The sequence below is a fragment of the Spea bombifrons genome, chromosome 1 (genome assembly GCF_027358695.1).
Source record: "Spea bombifrons isolate aSpeBom1 chromosome 1, aSpeBom1.2.pri, whole genome shotgun sequence".
Lineage (NCBI taxonomy): Eukaryota > Metazoa > Chordata > Amphibia > Anura > Pelobatidae > Spea > Spea bombifrons.
This window is the reverse complement of record NC_071087.1, coordinates 99,513,428-99,534,615: the sequence shown is the minus strand read 5'-3', so window position 1 is coordinate 99,534,615 and position 21,188 is coordinate 99,513,428. Positions and strand designations below refer to the sequence as shown.

The 21,188-nt window shown below is 38.7% G+C and overlaps 1 protein-coding gene across 3 annotated transcripts in view; it reads left to right on the top strand.

Moving 5' to 3' along the window:
• Window positions 1-21,188, top strand: part of SMARCA2 (SWI/SNF related, matrix associated, actin dependent regulator of chromatin, subfamily a, member 2) — a 71,304-nt gene that overhangs the window by 10,003 nt on the left and 40,113 nt on the right. For 2 of the 3 annotated variants that reach the window (XR_008354244.1, XM_053466244.1), the window contains exons 2-8: window positions 3,706-3,944; window positions 4,571-4,703; window positions 10,189-10,557; window positions 11,400-11,501; window positions 12,670-12,919; window positions 19,776-19,902; window positions 20,429-20,602. Coding sequence is in view for 2 of the 3 variants with exons in the window: in XM_053466244.1 (XP_053322219.1) it covers window positions 3,720-3,944; window positions 4,571-4,703; window positions 10,189-10,557; window positions 11,400-11,501; window positions 12,670-12,919; window positions 19,776-19,902; window positions 20,429-20,602 (1,380 nt within the window). In the remaining variant the exon portion in view is untranslated. The remainder of the gene's footprint in view (window positions 1-3,705; window positions 3,945-4,570; window positions 4,704-10,188; window positions 10,558-11,399; window positions 11,502-12,669; window positions 12,920-19,775; window positions 19,903-20,428; window positions 20,603-21,188) is intronic. The other variant, XM_053466255.1, reaches the window with a different exon arrangement.

Sequence of the window (21,188 nt, the reverse complement as noted above, 5' to 3'; positions counted from 1 at the left end):
TGGACAGTGGCATGTTGATTCTTTATGATTACGTTTATTGATCACTTTGAGAGTATTGTTATTCTGGTATTTTTTGGTGCCTTTTCTATGACAGATACAAGTTTATTGCAAACATATGCAAAGTTCCTCCTGCATTTGCATTGTTTAACAGATCCCAGCTGCCATACTTAAGTCACCCACAGTTAACATATACGGTAGGTGCCCACTATTACAGGGAATAGAAATACACAGATATTTAAATTAAACATTTAGCAACCTTAGTAGGTAGACATTAATCTGCATAGATCAGTGTATAGATATGACATCATAATAAAACAGAGTATGATTATTTGGCAATGTTTTTAAACGTTAGGGGCTTTTTTTATATGTGTAAAGCTGAATTTGGTAGTATATGGCAAAAGTTGAGTAGCTACTTACTGTCCTGCATCTCACTCGGGCTTGCTGTATCAATTATTTTTTCCATGGTACATTATTCTGCAGGTTGCCGATCACCACCTATAGTGTTACCATGTAGCACATGGGATATATGAACTCACAGAAGGAACTCAATTACTTAATCAAGTTTATATAGCGCTCATGATGCAGAAAAGCACTTTGGTCAGCATAATGTAAAAACTAGTCACATGTAGTCACAATCTAAAATGGCAATATCGTAACCTCGTTATCTCCTAGGTTGTTTAACTTTACAGGGAGAATAACTTAAGATGGAAGAATAATCATGGAATGGTCAACCATTTGTATGTCTGTTTTATGTTTTGATAATGTGTATCCCCAGCTTCCCAGAGCCCTGCATAAAGGGTTTCTATGAGAAAGCCTGTGTAGGTCTACTAAGCTTCACCTTTCAGTTCTTTGCTGATGGCATTGAGGAGGTGCTTGTATGATTAGTTCTGAACACAGAAGCCAGGGGGACATTGCTTGGGTGTGAGTACATTTGCAGATAACCTACACTCCTGACTGAGCAGATTTATTCAAAGGAACTATGAGGGAGCTCACAGCTTGATATACAGTCAAATTGGAAATATAATAATAAAAAAAAATTATATATGAATAACGATCACACCTCTTCTTCTGCTGACAAATTAAAATGCATTTCACATTGTTCAAGTGTGTTCTTTGTGCTTTAGGTGATAGTTAAAGTAACTTTGACTTTGAAGTCATTTTGGTAGGGTTTTGCTGGTTTCCCTAGGTTACATGAGGATAGCTTCTGAAGAGCCAGGGGGTTTATAAACCTCTGCGGTTTTATCCAGCTGCGTATGAGCTAGAGCAATAAACAGCAGGAATCTGTATTTGCAGTGCTGTCTGAATTGGGTTCTGAATTTAATGACATGAGTTTTGTATTTCAGCTGTAGGCTCGGCATACCTGTCGAGATGTCTCAAATCCACAGGGACAGCATCTGGCCAGCAGAGGTTTATGTAAGGTCGCACATTTATTGTCATGCAGTCCTATCCTTCACGCCAAAATATCAAACCTCAGACGTCTTGCTGGAGTAAAGACATTTGGCATTGGTTTACTCAAGTATTTTCTGCAGAGCATATTTAGAATCATTTTTTAGGGGGACGTGTGTGTGTGTGTGTGTGTGTGTTGCATCCGGCACACTGACAATACAATGATTTTCAGTGAAAAAAATGTGGATTACAGTATGTATCTGTGTGTGTGTGTGTATATGTGATACAGATGTAGTGTAGTCCACAACAGGAGTTGGCAAACATGAGTATAATTTTGGAGCCAGCCAGAAAAAGTTTAAGGGCCCACCTGATTTCCATACAAGCTAGTAAAAATAAATATTGGTAATAGTAATAACCTGCCATGTCTTTTATAGTCAGCTCAAGTAAAAATGTCTGCTGCAGGGGTTGAAAATCCCAGGATCGTTTGTGCCATGGCTCGTAAAGTAGAAGCTGATTTCTGAGACACAAAGCCTACAAAAATTCTGGGATATGTTTTAAACCATCTGCTATACTGTAGTTACACACACACACACACACACACACACACACACACACACACACACACACACACACACACACACACACACACACACACACATATATATATATATATATAAATATATATTTATATATACATATATACATACACAAACACAGAGTTGTGCAAACGTTTCAGGCTGGTGTCAAAAAATGCTGTAACAAATGCTTTCAAAAATAAAATTTTAAATGATAAAAAATAAACTATTAAGAAAATGCAAGGCGAGTGAACAGAAGAAAAAACGTAATCCTTTGCCTTCAAAACAGCATCACTTCTCATAGGTACACTTGCACAAAGTCTGAGATTTGAAAGGCATATAGTTAGGCATATGATTAAACAATTATACCAAAAAAGTGCTAATGATCATCAATTTAATATGTAGATTGAAAGACATCAACTGAAACAGATAGAGCTGTGTAGGAGGACTAAAACTAGGTGAGGAACAATGAAACTCACTAACAAGATGAAGTTGGTGAAGGCAATTTAATGTTGAAAGTCATATACTATGGCAAGACTGAGAACAGTAACAAGGCACAAGGTAGTCATACTGCATCAGCAAAGTCTCTTCCAGGCAAGAATTTCAAGGCAGACAGAGATTTTCAGAAGTTCTGTTTAAGCACAAAGAAATGTGCAATGATGAGGACTGTAGACGCAGTGGCGCACCAAGGAAACTGCAGCAGATGAAAGACACGTAATGCTTACTTCCATTCGCAATTAGTATATGTCTGGCAGTGCCATCAGCTACCATGGTACATACCTTTGACATGGAAAGACCAAGCAACTCCGGTTAGCAATAGGTAATTTGTTCAGAGAGCGGTGCAAGAATAAGTGTTTGCAGGCAACAGGCGGAGGTTCCTGCAAATTAAGTTCGGGATTTGGTGAGAATTAATGGTCTTTGTGCTGAGAAGTACAGGCGGTTTACTCACTTTGCATTTTTGTTAAATTATAAAAATAAACTAATATTTCGGAAAGCATTCTTTTACAGCATTTTTTTCACACCTGCTGAAATTGTTTGTACACAAGTACAGTATATGATTGTATATGATATATATATATATATATATGTATGTGTGTCATGGAAGCCTCTGTGCCCTTGGCTCCTGGAGGGGCCTGCGGGCTAGCCTTCTCCATACAGACTATGGGCCCTGGCCTTGGAAGGGGTTCTGTTTTTGAGGGGGAGGGTAAAGGGGGTCCATTTGGAATACTTACTTCTGGTACAGAGTACCACGTTTCCCAACTACCAGAGATACTGGAGCTCGGACACATATGATTTTACTCTCAAGCATCTAGTCTTGGCTGATTTGCAAAATGGACCACGTGAAAAGTTAAAATGCCCACACACCTGTAAAAATGCATTAAAGTGCGTATGTTGACCGGAGTGTCAACCTTTCACAGTTACCACTGATGATTGTATGTTAAGTAAAGATGGCAACTTTAGTCAAAGGTGACATCTTTTATGGGACTAAAATATAAAAAATAAAAATATATCACTATCCACTGAAGATTCTGTCTTGGACTAATACAGCTGTATGCATTTTCCTTATATTAAGTAAAAACACTGTCAATTATCTATGTGTTTATGTGCCAAATCTGCAGTTACTGTTTCACAAGTCATTAATTGTAATCTCATGTAGAGACCAGTATAAAACTAGTAAGAATAGTGTAAAAATGTTGAGCTCATTTTACTCCATGTAACTGACCATTTCATTCATTTTATTAAGCCACAGATCATTCAATGTCCACACCAACAGATCCGGGTGCGATGCCCCACCCAGGGCCTTCTCCAGGGCCGGGACCATCTCCAGGACCTATACTAGGGCCAAGCCCAGGACCGGGGCCATCTCCTGGATCAGTACATAGCATGATGGGCCCAAGTCCCGGACCACCTAGTGTACCTCACCAACTTCCCAACATGGGCCCATCAGATTACCCACAGGAGGGCATGCATCAGATGCATAAGGTAAAGTTGCTCTACCCAGTTATCTGTTAGATGTGCATTAAGAGTTGAGGAGAAAGCAGCTTGTATTTTTAAAAGTTTCAGGATGCTTTCCCTGATTGACCCACATTGCCTGAGTGTGATCTAGTCAGCTGTGGAGTTGCTTGCTTTCAACTCACGTCAATAGAAAGTATCTTAACTAGATACACTGTACCAATATCTTGGAAAAAGAACTGTTCTTCATATGCTATTTAGGATGTACGCATCAATGTATGCCTTTAGTTGAAGAGCAGAGAGGTAGATAGCAAGGAAAATGTATCTCATTTCAAAGGAAACTCAACAGTTTCTGAAATGCTCCTAATTCTTTAGCAGTTGTATCAAATGTCTTTGCACCCTGATCTGAGATCCTACTCACTACTTCAGAGAAGCCCAAGAGATTTGTCTGCATGATCTAATCTTCATAAACACATGCTAATATTTTTTTTACTTAACAAATAAACCAAAGTGCCATCACTTATTATCAACAAATGATGTTAACTTTAACAGTCTATAGTTTCCAGTTTAGCTTTTATATATTTTCTTATTATTATGTTTTCATTGGCTAATACTTGTTTTGTTTTTCTTTTTAATCTTTTTTGCCTCCCATTTAGCCACCCATTGACAGCATGCACGATAAAGGAATGGCTGAGGATATGCATTGTGGGACCATGAAGGGTTCAAACATGAGACCACCCCATGCAGGAATGGGTCCTCCTCAGAGCCCCATGGATCAACACAGTCAAGGTATTACATTTCCCAGAAATGTACATGTTGGGGGACACAAAAATGTTCCTTCTGACGGTTACGTTACTTTACAGAAACACAGTTTCAGTATTGCTAAATGCACAAAATAAATAAATAAATCTGTAATCATGTAACTGTCTTTTTCATTCATAATTTTGCAAGGATAATTTATAATTGTCATGCCACTGATAGGTTGGTGCCATAGAAATCGAATAACATTGAATAATTGGCAAGGTTTATTTTGAACATTATAAACTGTGCATTTAATTATCAATATTATTGTGATTGCTATTATTACCCTTTTATGTAGCACTAACGATTTACACAACACTTCTAACAACACATACTTTCAAAGGGTATGACGTACGAGAATTGACAGATTAAATCATCCCTATACTTTGGGGTTTATTCATTAAAGGAAGAGTTTGCAAAAGAGTTTCTGCTCCTTGACTTCACTATACATTATGATGGGCCAACCCCAGTGAGCTTCTTCTACAGAATGAGCTTGGCTGGCCCTGTATAAAGTATAGATAAATAAAATATATTGAAAATCTCCTGAAAATCTCACTGACACATTATACAGGAGAAATAGCTGGAGAGACTTGCCAGTGTTTTGTCTTTCATGATCAACAGTGAAGTGAGAGAGTTAAAGCCACAACTTGCATGAAAACTGTCCTGGCAACTCTCCCTTTAGTGAATAGACCCCATTGTGATGGTTTGCCCATCCCCAACTCATTTTCATGAGATCTATTTGATCAAGAGGATCTCCTACTCTGCAGTGTGTACTCTACGGAGACCCCCTGCACACATGCACAGTTGGCATTCCCATTACTTTCAGTGGGAGTCCTTTCCTGCCAGTGACTGGCAGCTTCAAGCAGACAAGTCTGCCAGGAATTACGGACAGCAGAGGCGTTACAGTGAGGTGTTTTCAGCAGGAGCTTTTTTAAGAAATAAAAAGCATATAAAAGTACTAATTACTTTAATATGCATTCATGTTTGATCTTTAATTAACAAGGCCCTGCAGTCTGATCAGGATTTAATTTACTACAGTTTGTGTAATAGTGATCTCCTGTCGTCAAAGCATATTGTGCAAAAGCAAGAAACGTGAAGTGTCGCTCTCAAAGGTTGGAATTTAATTATCATTGAACACGGGCTTACAGAGTGCAGTGAAGTGCGTGTCTTCATACACTGCTGGAAAGTGATATTGGTTGTTTTTTTTTTGTTCTTTTCAGTTTCCTTATTTTTTTGTAAGATGTTTTATTTTTATAAATCAAATATAAGCTGCGTGTTATAATACAGTTATCCTTTTTGGAAACCTTCCTTCATATTACACATTTTAGTACGCTTGCTTTTTTCTGCATTTTGGACTGTTACAACCTTTTTTGATAACTGGTGTTGTGGATAAGGATGTGGATGAGCGACTTGAGCGACTTCAGAGTTCCGTCTAATAAACTGCCCTTTACGCAGATCTGAAAATGTTCCATGGTACAGGAGCGTGTATTAAGTAAATGACTGTTCATGTTTGCAAACATGTGCTACATGCCGTCCCATTAATTATTAACTTTAATAACATCTGTACTTGTGGAGTGGAGAAACTTCGGTACGGAAAGCACAGTGGTACATTTCTGTGTAGAATGATTTTTCTCTGTTGCCGGGTAAAGTCACCGGAGGAGAACAGTTCATTGTAACTTCAGGCTGCCTGAATGTAATGGAGGCCATCAAACAATACAAAGCCCGTTTCTCTTAACACACACATGTCCTAGTTCATTAGGATTTACATCTATATGAATCATACACAGCGAGCAGCGTGAGGATATGTTATCTAAAATGTATCCTCTTCTTAAATGTTAACGCTTAGTTAAGTGATATTTTTTTTATCACTTCGTTAAGTTCCAGTGCTATTTAATACACTAATTAGTGATCTTATTAGTAGTATCCTGTGGTTTCTTTGTAAAATGGCGTGTTTTAACTTTCATTGATTTATACTGCTCTGATATTAGGTAGCTTCTTGATATGGTCTTGAAAGCCTCAGCACTCTTTAAGCGAGTGTGTATGTCTGCTTTGAATTTATTTGTCTTGTGTGCAAATGTATTCCATATCTAAAGACAGCGGCTAGAAAGTTGCGTGTAAGGTGACTGGAAATTGGATACCGGCTTTCATACTTAGAAGAAGCTCCAGATGTATTTTGTGTATATTAAAGACATTTTGGTGGTGTGTGACTAAACGTCATATCAGTGTTGTGCCCTCATTCATCTCAAGGTGCCCTGAATCTGTATTTAAAGCTTAGAGAAGGTTACAGAAAGAACCTGGAGAAAACCCCTCTAGCAAAGGTTCTTTGTCTTATTAGGTATATTTGTTATCCTGAAAATGCAGTTTTTGGGTCCAAAAATGGGAGTTTGCAGGAGAGCTGCAGTTTCATTACTGATAAATTTTACAGCTATGGTGACATTAGTCTTCTGCAGCCCAACTGTGCTGTAAGGATGGAAAATTGTTTTTCTTATGGTGAAAGACATAGAAACAAACAGACAAACTTTATGTGAAAAATAAGGTTTGCACAACTTATCTTAAATGTGTCATTAAAAAAGCAGCCTCTCCAACTGGCGATCTCTTCTTCATGCCTCTTTCCTCTCACCGGCAGTGTCCGTAACTGTTGGTAACGATGATCCGGAAAGCAGGCGGCCGGAAATGATTGGTAGTGGGTAGGTGATGCTAGTACTTTACAAAATATTTACTTAATTGCTGCCTTGTTAATAAAGTTTACTATCTCTTTAACATACATGATACACAGACGTAGGCTCACTCGCGAGCGCGTAGGTGGCACCGGCAGCCAGATCATGTTGTCTGTCGTTCTGTTGTGATAGGGATTTCTTCTAAATGATATTGTTTAAAATGCAGGGCTCCAGGCAACAATATTTTACTAAATGATTCAGATACTTACATGTTTTGCCACCATTCTGAAACCCTAATCTGTGCAAAAGCACATGGCCTGGAAAATGTCAATGAGGTAATGTGAAAGGCTTTGTTTCAAGGGATGTTTGAGAAACCGCTGCCAGTGCTGGAGAATGTCTGGTTTTCCATCCTCTCTGCTGGAGACTTGTTTATGATTAGTGTATAGCTGTACATTCTTCTTTCTTGACTACAAGACAGATCTTCACATGTGTTTCCTGCAGTTGTTTTGCTGGCCGCCTCCAGCTCTGCTTGGTGCTGTGGTTGCTTTATATTACGCTATAGTGCTATAGAAGGCAGGTAGCTATCCTTTGAAACACTCTTCTACCAGCAGACATCCAGGGGCTCAAGGGAAACATTGTTACGTTCACGCTCTGGAATCATCTCTCAGTTGTAGTGTGTATTACATTCAGGTCATGTCGTTTATTTTACTTGCTTGTTTTTTTTAGACAAATGCTGATGTATCTCAACCCTATACTTAAAAACATTCCTAAAACTAAAGTTCACCCTATAAGATAAAATTAGGAGTAAGTATTGAAAGGAGATTAATTCCTTTTTTTGTTTAACCAGACCCGAGTTATTCACTGGTTTTACCAGTTTCATCTTAGTGTCCCCAGTTGAAAAGTAGCCTTAACTGCATTGGGCACCAATGACTGGCATAGACTGACTGGCTTGGGGTGGGACAGTTGAGGTGGCAGCCCTTCTAAGACATTAGTGGAGCAGCTTACCCTGTTTGTTGAGCAGTAAGATTCATGGTGGCTTCTTGATCGATAAGTAAGTTGGGGAGAACAGCCATCTCCCTTTAAAAATGGACAGTTTACTTGCACTAGCTGGCATACCTCCGTATTAGCTTGTACACTGTTCTGCCCATCCTTTAAATTCTTTATGACATCCAGTGCTGTCATGATTTTGTTGTTTAGAATAATAGATTTATAAAGCACCATCATATTCCACATTACTGCACAATTTTCACTCACAGAAACAGAAGGTAAGGAGGACACTGCTCAAGCAAGCTTGCAGTCTAGATTTTCTGGTAATGTTACATCCATCAAGGTAACCTACCCTCTATGCCAACAGTCTCTGTCTCTTTTTCCACAGCTCCACTTCTTCTCTTGCCTCTTCTTGTTCTTCTGTCTTTTTTTTTTGATTCTTTTAACATCTGCTTCTGCCGTTAACCGGTCAGCTCAGTTAATCAGGCCTCCCCAAACAATTTCACAAAAGTGTGGATTCTCCGCACACACCCTGCCCTGGCTCCTTCCCTTTCCAGAAGTACTCCCAGAATAATGCGGATTAGAGGAGAAAGAAGAGTGCAGAAATGCTTTTCTTTCTCTGAAAATCCCTCTAAAATAATCTTGAGTACTTCCACAAAAGCGTGCCCCATTGGGAAAAAGGGTTTGTGCAGAGGTTCTGCCATCTTGTGTAAGTGCTCCAGTATACCTGGTTAATGGAGGTGATACAGAGGAGGAGGGGAAAAAAAAGACAGAACAACAACAAGAGGCGAGAGAAGAATTGAGCTGGGGAAAATGAGACAGCGACACTGAAGTGGTGGCAGAGAAGGTAGAGTGAGAGTGAAAAAGCAATGAAATCCAAATGAAAATTTGGAGCTCTCTGCCTTGTTTTCATTTGTTTTGTTGGGGGTACCTGCTCTTTTTTAGACATTCATACAAATTAACAAAATTGGGAAGTTTTTGTTGAAATTTAAATTTTGTATAAATCAAATTGCACAAATCTAGTGCTTTCACAGGTTAAATGCAGTGCAGGTGAGCATTACGATGGCTTTGATTCGCTAAAAATCTTTTTTTTTTTCTGCAAAAAATATTTTTTATCCCCCCCCCCTCAATCGGTAGAAAGCATCTCTATACATAAAATGTGAATCTTTGATCTAGTGGCATTTAATGGCCTGTTAGAGAGTAGTATAAAAAAAGACTTTTGAATATGATGAAATGCCAAAGTAATTGTACCATGGAAGCCTGCGAGACCAGATGGGTACTAGCACTTCTGCATAGCCTTTCTTATGAACCCACAGCGAAGTTCAATGATTAAAAACAAACTAAATTGTTCACTGTGCCTTTAACATTTTGTTATCATTAATCCAACTATAAAACACAGAAATATTGAATTTCTACAACATTTATTTGGTGCAGCGGACATTTCTCGCAGACTTCATCTGTAATCCAATGATGTCATTATTACAGTCTCCATGACCTGACACCATCAAGTATTTTACTTTTTTTGGCTTCTTAATGTGCTATTGTACAAAGATGGTTTCAGCCTGTGCATGATGCCAAGCTAAAATAAAGCTACTATTCAGATGTAAGGCAAATCATTATATGTCAGTGTCTTTAACAGGGCGTTGATATCCATTTTTATCTTGCAAAGATCAGTAAAGCATATTTAGCTAGCTGAGGCAGGCTGAGGCAGCTGTCTTGGATCCAATCAGTGTTTCAATGTGTGGAGAATGTTGAATTTAGCATGTTCCCTGTACCTTTTTCCCTTTAGCCAAATCCCATAATATGGTTCTATGTTTTTGTTGTTCCAGGATATATGTCACCGCACCCTTCCCCTTTGGGAGCACCTGAACATGTATCCAGTCCAATGTCTGGGGGTGGTCCAACTCCTCCACAAATACCACCAACGCAACCAGGTCTCATAATGCAAGGAGATCCACAAGTTATAAGTCAGCCAAGCCGGGGTCCTTCGGCATTTAGCCAGGGCCAGCTTCATCAGCTAAGGGCTCAGATTTTAGCCTACAAGATGCTGGCGAGAGGACAGCCTTTGTCTGAGAACCTGCAACTTGCTGTACAAGGGAAGAGGACACTGCCTGCCATTCAACAGCCGCAACCGCAGCAGCCGCAACCTCAGCAGCCACCGCCGCAGCAGCCCGCTGCTAATTATAACAGGCCACCTGGTAAGGGCAGTTATGGCTGATATGCACGTCATTAGTACAGTGTCTTTAATGCTCTTGAGCTGTGCTTTGTCTATTGTTTAGAAAGTCATGGTTTTGCTCCTTGCTACATTTATAATGCGTGCAATTATAGTAATGCTACATCCGCCGGTTCACACAGCAACGTGAATGTGTGAATGAAATTAGCCCAACAATAATTAACGTAAGGTCAGGTAAAATGTATATTTACTATTTCTGCTTTTTGTTATATAACTACAACTACAACCAGAAAGCTATGTAAACTTGGTGGAGCACTTTTACTAGTTTGAAATATAATGCATTTCAATCAAATAGCACTGCTGTAAAGATTTGTATTATCCAAGGCGTAGGTGGTGTAGAGCTGCTGTACGTGAGGTCTGCTGGTGAGATGGGTTTGTGCGGTGAAAGCACTTTGGTTTTGCTGAGCTTCACCTGAGCTGGAAGCTGTATGGCCTCAGTGCCTGCAGAGCTCCGGGCTCTCTCCTGAAGTTTAGTGGTACTTGGTCTGTAATGTATCCATGCAGAAAAATTGCACCAGTGAAATCACAGTATTTTTTTACTTGGTTGTATGCCATCATCATTGACTGAACCACTCTGTCATTCTGCTCCCTCGCAAACTGCAGATGGGGTTAAGCAGAAAAGAAAGATACGTCTGTGCCCATCAGTTTTAAAGTGCATGTCATCCTGCTTGTAAGATCGTTTAGATATCTGTTTTACGAAGACCTTTTTTCTGAGAATGCTTTCAGTGTTCTTTCAGTATTTCTGGTAACACATCATACATAGCTGAATGTCTGCACAGTTGTGGCTCATTGTGATGTTATTTGTAGGTATGGGAATGCATCCCATGGCCGTCCCTCCTACCGGGGCAGGACCAGCACCAGGAATGCCAGGACATGCTGCTAGTATGACTCCAAAACCTTGGGCAGAAGGTAAATCTTATGCCATTTTAGGCATGCCTCACGCAAATATTTTATATAAAGGGTCTCTGCTTAAAATACAAGTTTGTGACCTTAATGTAACCTTGACAGATTCTTTGTACGTTTCGCTTGTCACTCGTATTTTGTGGTTTTCTACATCAATGTTTTGTGCTAATACAGACTGGCTACTATACCAAGAAATTCAACTAATGTTACAATGAACATGTACTCTCATAACATAATGCAACATAAACAGAAAGCTAGCCACTAAACAAGTGTACAATTTACTAATCCCGAGTGCCTAAATCCACTCACCTGCAAATCAGACCAAATCCAAGAAGTTAAATGCACAAGCCACAATCAGCAACAGCAACGTGGGACGAATGGAAGGCACTAAGCTTCACCTGTTCTGACAGTTTTAAACTGATTTCTTCCATTAGCTTTCGGTTTGGCTCATTAACACCGCCTGACCTGATTGTGTTTTCTTTTGGAAAATGTTGTTCTCTGATTGAGACTATGGAAAGGGTCCAAAATACCTTTCCTCTACGATGAATCCTTTGACACAAAAAGGTATATTGATACACAAGACCAGTATGCCCAGTACAATCAAAATGCATATGGTAGTATAGATTAAAAGGAAAAAAGTTGGACCACTTATGAGATTTCCAAAAATGAACCAATGCTTACATTATTATTAGATAAATTGAAGTAGTTTTGGTATGTGACCGAAAAGTTGATATTTCTACCTACGTGTTGTATACTCACTTGCAGTGAGTTCCAATACTGGCTTTGCTGAATGCTGCATGCAGTGGTGTGTTTATATCCCAGTGCGCATCCATAAAGTGTTTTCATTGATTTCAAGGGGAGCACTTTCCTGCCACTGATTGGAAACTGTTAATGATTGACACAGCATACTCCCATTCATTTTATTGGAAGTACTTTACTGGTACTGATTGACAGTTTAAGCAGCTAATGAGTGTTCTTCGAAGAATTCATATTAAAGTACTTACAGTGGCTTAGGGTTACTTACAGAGTATTTTAATGTAAATGAAATGTAAGTACTCCAATCAGGATGTTCCTTTTTTCACATTGACCTAATTTTGTGTGACTGAAGTATGGTGTGTTAAAACAGACGTATGTCTGCGCTGTCTTGATGTATTTTTATTGATATTTTTATCAGGACAAGGTCCTGACATGAGTGTTCCAAGCACTCCCCAGAAGCTTGTGGTGCCACCTCCTAGTGGGAGACCTTCTCCTGCACCACCAGCTGCTCCTCCAACTGTTGCTCTACCTGGTCCATCTGTTCCTCAGCCAACTCCTGGACAACCAGCACCGATTATTCAGCTCCAGCAGAAACAAAATCGGATTAGCCCTATCCAGAAGCCTCAGGGCCTTGACCCTGTTGAAATACTCCAGGAAAGAGAATACAGGTAAAGAAAACCCCTACTAACAGTACACCTTTTAATGTTGACTCTAGGCAGTTGTGTGCAAGCGACTTTGTAATCTTTATGTCAGCAATACACCTTCAACAATGTTTTACATAACGTAGTGTGTTTTCTAATTACCCTCTTCCCCATACAGGACTGTACAAAAAAGTTTCATATAAATAAAAGAAAACATTTTGGGTTAAATATTAAATAGATTTCCTGCACATAGTGGCCCCTGTTAAGGTTCAACACAGCCATTCTCAGGAGAAAGGCAGGATTGCTCCCCCATAGCGCACAATAAATTGGTGAATTGACAACTCGGAATTTATTGAATGAACCCCACTTATAGTCATATTTAGCTAGTCATTGCAAGTGGTGGCATGACTGTGCACAGTTTTATTGGATTTAGAGGCGTTTATAGGTGTTGCCAGGCCATTTCTATTAAGGGGGGGGAGTTGCATCGTGGCAAATCCAATCACCCCTGGAAACATTATATAGTTTTGTATTGCTTCCACAGCTAAAGTAATCAAATATCTCCTAATGCCTTTGTGACTAGTGATAGTCATTCATAAGTACGTGACACAGAGGAAAGTGCCGGAGGTTATGAATGTGTCCCTGCTCGCCAATATTCTGCCTCTGCAGATTGAAAGTACTGCACTGTGGATCATCACTGTCATTCATGAATAAAATAGTGTAAAGTGATTTCTCCAGCAGTCTACATGGTGGTAACCCTTACAGCATACATGTTATGGCAGGGTATTTTTTCATAGAATGTTTCATGCTAGCAGATGAATGGGACCAGCTGTGTCTCTTACTAGGCTTACTTTGTAGGGCATACTCCAACTGGGTGCTGCAGACACACAACTCCATATAGAATCTTATACTGAGATAAAATTGTGATGATGAAGTTGTAGGAGCCAGACGGAACCCATAACTTGAAAATCCATCAATTGTATTTACCTAATTTTAATTTTTTAAAAATGTGGACATTCAACCCCTTTTTGTCACCTATAGATAGATTCGTATTTCCAATTCCTCTCTCTTCTGCTGAACCAATTTATCCCAGCATGCAGCTGACCTCCAAACATGATTGACCAGTGTTTTTTTTCAGTATTTGCTCTTTATTTATTTGTTTATTTATTTATATAGCTGTTTATCCATACTATATACATTTGTAAGCAGCAAACAATAAACTGTTAGCTAAAGCAAGTAGGCAGGGCTGGGGTTTTGAGCTAAAGGCAAGAGAGCGTCGGGATGTTTAATGTTTTTCAGCAGAGTCCAGTGGCAGCAATGAAGTTTGAAATACATCCCATCCATTAATAAGAACTGTGTACCCCGGAGTGTAATATTCAGTTCTTCAGATCTAAATCTCTGGCTCTTGGCTCATGCATCACGCACCTTTAGAAGAGCAAAGCGGTAGTAAATCATGCATGGAGGGGCCGTGGGTGGGTGGGAGAGCCCATCAGATTTGTCAGTCTCAGCATTGTATTGAAATACCTGTGCTGCATTTCTTAAAGCCGTGAAAGGCGACTTATTTTATGTTCTGCAGTGTGTAGAAGGTCTATAACTATAAAGAGCACCTTGTCTCAAATGTACATCAATGAGCCTACCGAGATGCCGCTTCACTTGGTTTTATTCTTTAAATGTTGTCTAGGTAGGAGTCTGGTTGTAGGACAGTTGCTCTTAACATAGATAAAACAAAAGCCATTATCTCCAAGGGAACATTCATTCTAACCTAGAGCGCTTCGTAATGTTCTCTCGCAAAACAATTAAAGGGATACTATTCTCGGGACATCATTTGTGCAGTGCATTTGTTTAACAGAGAAATAAACTACCTTAATATTTCACATTTAAATGATTCCTTTAAAGGAAGCGCCGCCGAAGCTTTTTCCTTTCATTGTGAATTGTTTAACCCTTTATACGTTTTTAAGTATTCATTGTAAAACGGTGTATGAATATCGTTAAACAGTTGTGAGCGACTGGAAACTCTACATTTATACGTTGGAATACATTTATGTTTGTTCCGGTATACCTCTTATGTATTACGGTGATTAAGTTGCGATTAACATAAATCTCAAGAGCGCTGCTATAATTAGAAACCGCGTTTCAGATTGCGAGTGGGGAATTTTGTCTCAAAAAACAAACCTATAAAACAACCTGTATTTATATACCCTGGAATGTTACCAGGGAGGCATCCTCGGTAATTTTGATTTCTCTTGTGACAACCAGGGCTTTGGGTCTCGTAACAGAATAATAAATCTGCTCTTAAAAATGTAAGAAAGAAAGAAGATCTGCAAGTGGATTTTTAGTCAATTATAAGGAAAATGAAGTGGATTCTGTTGTAGTTTATATCAATGTTAGTAGTCAGTAGGCTCGTTTTTTTTCTAACCATGCAGAGTAAACTAAGGTATATATAATATTTCAGTAGTTTACCCGGGTCACTAGTGGTAAAACCATGCCTTATCTATGTAGATGCTGCTGGTAGTAGACTTTTGATCCGGATCCAGCACTGCAGGCATCTCCAGCCCAGCAATCCGCAAGGATGAGTTTGGGGACTGTTTGTTTTCCTATACTGAAACCGAATCAATGTAATTTGAAATACTCATTCCATTTACATTGAATGTGTATAGAATATACGTACCGTGCTGGAAACCTTGGTTTTCATGGAAGCCTTTATGCAGTTTGGCAAAATGATTGGGAGGTTCAGCAGTGTAGCAGCCTTATGTAGCAGCTCCCTTGTTGATCCCTTGTTTAGCATCATTAGAATTGTGTTTTGCTGGTGATCAGAGCAATTTGCTCTAGAGAAAGAGAGACACGTAAAGAGATGGAGAGCTGCAAACAGAAAGGGAAGGAGGGCATGAAACACACAGAATGTTGGCGTGCAATGTGGGTATACAAAGTGGGACAAACAGCACCAAGAGAGACAGACAAACAGACAGAGGGATCACCGCGTTAAGAGGCAGGTGGCAGCTAAGTGCACCAGGTTTTAACTGTCAGTGGGTGTTACTGTGAAGCACTAGACTAGATTCACTACCCAGCCAACAAGATATACACTTGTTGCAACTTGCCCTTTAAATTCCAGAATTAGAATTCCACAATGATCGCTTTGAAAATATAAACCTTAGTTATGGACTTGAAAACTGCCCTACGTAAAAGTACATGTCGGGAGACACTGTGACTTATCTGCGTCATGTGAAATCTCCAATGCCTAATCCAAAAGGAAAAAAGGGCCACTAGATTGTGGAGGAACAGGTCAAGTGCACAAAATTTTATATCATTTCCCAAAATCTGATCTAGAAATCAAGTGTAAGTCGTCTCCAGCGCTGTCTTAGAAACCGATGCCAGACAGAGGTCTGCTAGATTTACAGAAAGCATATGTACTAATGTCAACAACAGCGCTTTCCTGCCTATGATTGGCTGCTTCAAACTGCCAGTCAGCGACAAGAATCACGTGACCACGGTGGAGCTGCTTCTAACTCTGTTAAGTGCTTTCTTTGTTTTTGAAGAATGCATATTAAAATGCTCATTGGTTGCTGCCATAGGAACTGAAAAGCATCTTTCAAATTTTGTTTTGATGTGAGTAGACATTCAAGACAACTAATAAAATGACAGATCTGCTGTAGTGTATTTGCTTAGCATGCAAGATGGAATTAATGTTTTGTCAAAGTGGGACCTTTAAAAAGATTCTTGCTTTTTTGCCTGTAAAATGTTTAAAGGGAAACTCCTATCATTTTATTCTAGTGTCAGATTGGAAATAAGCTTTAAAATATATTGTGTTGTATTCTTTACACACATATTTAAATTTCACACTCTAATACTAATTTATTTAAAAAGTGATACATTTTTGATGTGTACCTTTTTGATTATAGCTTGTTTTATATAACATTACCATGGCGTAGTAAGGTGTTGTAATACACCAAAAGGTGGTAAGCAGTGATCCAATGGGGGTTATACATTGTTAATGTTTCTCTTTTTCATCTAAATCTTGTGTGTAGGACCCACAAAGATGTTGGCTGGCTGCTCGGTTCATAGATTGCCTTTATCTGAGGGCTTGTCGTTTACTTTTATTATAACATCAATGACAGCCTCCCGTTTTGCAGATAAAGGAAGATTATTGGAACAAGATGAGATAAAGCCGGGTTTTTGTCAATGCTATCCTACATTACTGTATACAGCACTGTAATTTTTGATCAAAGCGCAAAAATATTTCCAGTGGGACTCCTCCTTTAAGTGAGATCTGCCTTAAAATGTGTTATAAATTGCTCTTCTATAAATATTGTAATTTTGACTTGAACAGGGCATCTAAAAGCTTTGGCATACATTTCATACTTTGTATTTACCCAGGCATTCGGAAATAATTATAATGCAGGTACTGAGACATATTTATTTTTTTTGGGGGGGGGCAGAACACCCTTTTCATCATCGCTGCCTCTAATAGAAAATGTATTGCTGTGTGCCTTTGCTGTTGCAATTTGTGTAAGGAAAAAAGCTGGTCATCGGGATGCCCATGAAGGCCAAACTTCTTCATTGTTCTTTTCATACATTGAATAGAAGAAAAATGTCACTTTTTAATGGCTGCCGTTCAGTTTTATATGTATTTGCATAACAGAAGCCTTAATAAATTACCTTATTTTTTTGAAAAACATACTGAATTCATTTATTCAACTTCCACAAGTACTTTATTGCTAGTTTCCATATCTTACTGTACTATTAGCCCTACCCTGTTCTTTGTGGTATAACCTTAGTTTTCTCTTCCCCAGTTAATCCGTTATCTGAAAGGCTATAGCTAAAAATCTAGGAGGGTTAGGTAGTATTTCTCAGTGTTTCAAGATATATCAACGCTCACTGTCATATGAATGTATGAACAAAATCAGATCCTTTTTTATTTTTATGTTTTTAATGAAGCCTGTAATTTCCCCACTTTTTTTGAGGCTCATTCAGTTGACATCATTTCTAATGAGAAAATAAATCCTCATGGTATCTCGCACCCCTTTATATATTTCAAGGAGGAGCTGTCACCATCACAGCTTTTAGCATAACTAACTTAATATATTAAAAGCTAGCAATTGTGAGTATAATTCTTTTGGAGATGTGCAGTTTAAATGTAAAGGACAGTTTTTGCTGTGTGGCAAAAGCATCATGTTAATTAGCTTCCCATTGCAATGGCTAACAGAACCAGAGGAATTATGCAGGTACTAAGGACGGGACGTGAAGAAGGCTACCCCGAGGTATATGATCTACATAGGTTAACCTAGAAACATAGCGTTTGATGGCAGGTAAGAACCATTCAGCCCATCTAGTCTGCCTGTTTTACCCGATGTAGAGACTCAAACCTCAAGATTGTAAGCTTGCGAGCTAGGCTCTCTCCACCTCATGACTCGGTTTGTCTTAGTCTGTCAATTCTAGTCTTGTCAGACCCCTTGAATATATGTATTGTATTAAGCGCTGCGTAAATTGTTGGCGCTATATAAATAAAAGATAATAATAATAATAATAAAACCCTAATCAGTCCTTGGTCTTGTCTTAGATCCGCGATGGCATTATTCTAGGTATGTTAATGTTGATTTATTCTAGGGAATTTAAAATATAGGATTTGCATAAGAATATGATATTGTTTCTGATACATTGATACATAATAAAAGCAAACCAAAGAAATGTAAGCAAATATGGTGTCTCTGCAACAAACATTTTATGTGTCCCGGCAGGGATTATCAGATTTATATTCTGTGTGTTTGCACAAAGGAGCACCTTTTTACCTTTTTATTTTTTATTTTTTTTTGCTCTATAAATACACAACAAAAAGAGAAATCTGGATTGTCTGGTGAAGAGATTTGAGGCTTTGAAACACCCCCAAACCACAAGGATGTAATTCTGCATCGCTGCAGGAGACCCATTTTCTCTCCTCTAGAGTACAAAAAAATTGAATCAGAATTAGGTCAGGTTTTTCATAGAGATTGAACTGTAAATCAAGAGAGGTTACTATTCTGGCAAGAAAGAGACTTCTATTACGAGCAACAGATATTTGTTCTGGTCCTAAGAAGACGTTTATGATTTCTGTGGGAGCGCTGTGTACACACACAAAAGTTACTGGTGCACTTTGATGGGTGGAAGCGACGGATGCTTTTCATGTGACTCGAATATGCCAATATTTTTATTGCATGGCATATAAGGATTATATTATATACGGCTTTCTCCTTCTCTTAACACAATAATGTATTCAGAAGACGTACTTCTTTTTATATTCCTTTTCCTATTGTGTGCCAGTATTGCACATTAGCAGTAAATAATCCATATCTGAAGACATTGTGCAGTTGCTAATTTGCATTTCTTTGGCTTCCTTGTAGTACCTAGTTGCTGGCACACCGAGAAACTTACAAATCACTCGCTTATTATTTTTTTCTTCTTCAATGCCTTAAAAAAACCAAAGTAGAAAAAAATGATATTGTGGGTACTCCTGTTATAATTTACATTAAAGATAAGATATATTCAGGAGATGATTTATAAATAGATAGACAAAACCTGTTTTTATATATACTGTGCAGTTTTAATTCTTCAGTTTAACACAGTGGGCTATGTTTGAATGAATACATTTTTAACATTTATGTAAATTAATTATACACACTGCACATAAACCTGTTTCAATAATTATCATTAATACATTTAGAGAAAAAGTTTTGATATTGGTCAGTATTCGCCACTTTATTAACCTATTAAGTAAAAGTAAGTAAAAAAAGGTTAAGGCGTACTTGTTCGCCATGCTGTTTGACTTTGTCGACCATACTTATGTGCATTTGGGTCAATAATACAATGTAGCAGTTTGAGTTAAAGTAGGAATTAAGGTTCGTTTTTTGCATTCTAGGCTTCAAGCTCGCATTGCTCACAGGATTCAAGAGCTGGAAAACCTGCCAGGCTCCCTGCCTCCTGATTTGCGAACCAAGGCTACAGTGGAATTGAAAGCCCTTCGACTTCTGAACTTCCAGCGTCAAGTAATAATCACATAAGCTCTATTAACCCGATTTACCTAACATACTGCAACTCGCAAAGCAAACCAATTACCCCCCCCAACATAACAAATGCAAAAGGCAATGTTGGTCACCAGGACCCCTTCTTACCAATGACACCCTCTTTCCCCATGCATAAATATTCCTTAGAAGATGATGGGTGTCCTACCTGAATCAAAACCAACAATTAACTTTAGTTCTAGTTGTATCTGCCTTTTTGGTTCCCCTGTTATCCTACTTTTGGTACACCAGGATTCTGATCAATTACAATAGACTGCTATATTTTAGTATATTTTGCCATTTTGGCACTGTGAGAAGGGCACCAAGCCATCTGCAGGCACTGGCCACGAAAGCGATCAAAGGCCCGTCCCTTTCCTGCACAGATCTGTAGGAAAGAAACTCTGCATACCACATTCAACATTACATTATCTTCTTCATTCAATATTTTATAAGTAGCAGTTTTTTTGTTAGCTTTATACAGTATTCTCCTTTTTTTTTTTTTTAAATATAGCTAAGGCAGGAAGTTGTTGCATGCATGCGTCGGGACACCACGCTCGAGACCGCCCTGAACTCTAAGGCTTACAAGCGAAGCAAGAGGCAAACTCTACGTGAAGCCCGGATGACTGAGAAGCTGGAGAAGCAGCAGAAAATTGAACAGGAAAGGAAACGTAGACAAAAGCACCAGGTACAAATAATTTATTTTTAATGGCATCTAGCTAGTGATGGAAATATTAATGCATTCACCAGCACCTTGACTCAACAAAAATGCCACTTAGGTGTTGTTCAGCCTACTACGCTGACTTTTGTATAACTAAAGGCAGCATTACAACTATCGTTTCTAGTATTGTTTAAATTAAAATTTTGTAACTTTCCTGTGTTTGGCAAAAGCATAGGAGATGATTTCTGAAAGTGGTTTTTTTTTACTATTTTTAAACCTGCCAGTAATTGAAATTCTATATCTCATACATTTTATGTATCAGTCTTTACATGCACTGCTGTTAATAGAGAGAGAAAAAAAAAAGACATTATTGATTATGCATTTTTTTTTGGAAAGGAACAAGTGGTTCTTAAGAGACAGTTGTGGTGGTTCACAAGTTACATTTCGCTGTGCAGCATTCTCCATCATCGCCTTGTTTTGGTTTTAATTGAGTGGCTTTTAAAAAGCCAAGCCGGTGAGCTGCAGTGTCACCATGTTTCGCAGACAGTCAGAAAGCAGCAGGACATTTTAGATACAGAAAAGATTGCTTTCCATATGTCTTTGATTCTGATGT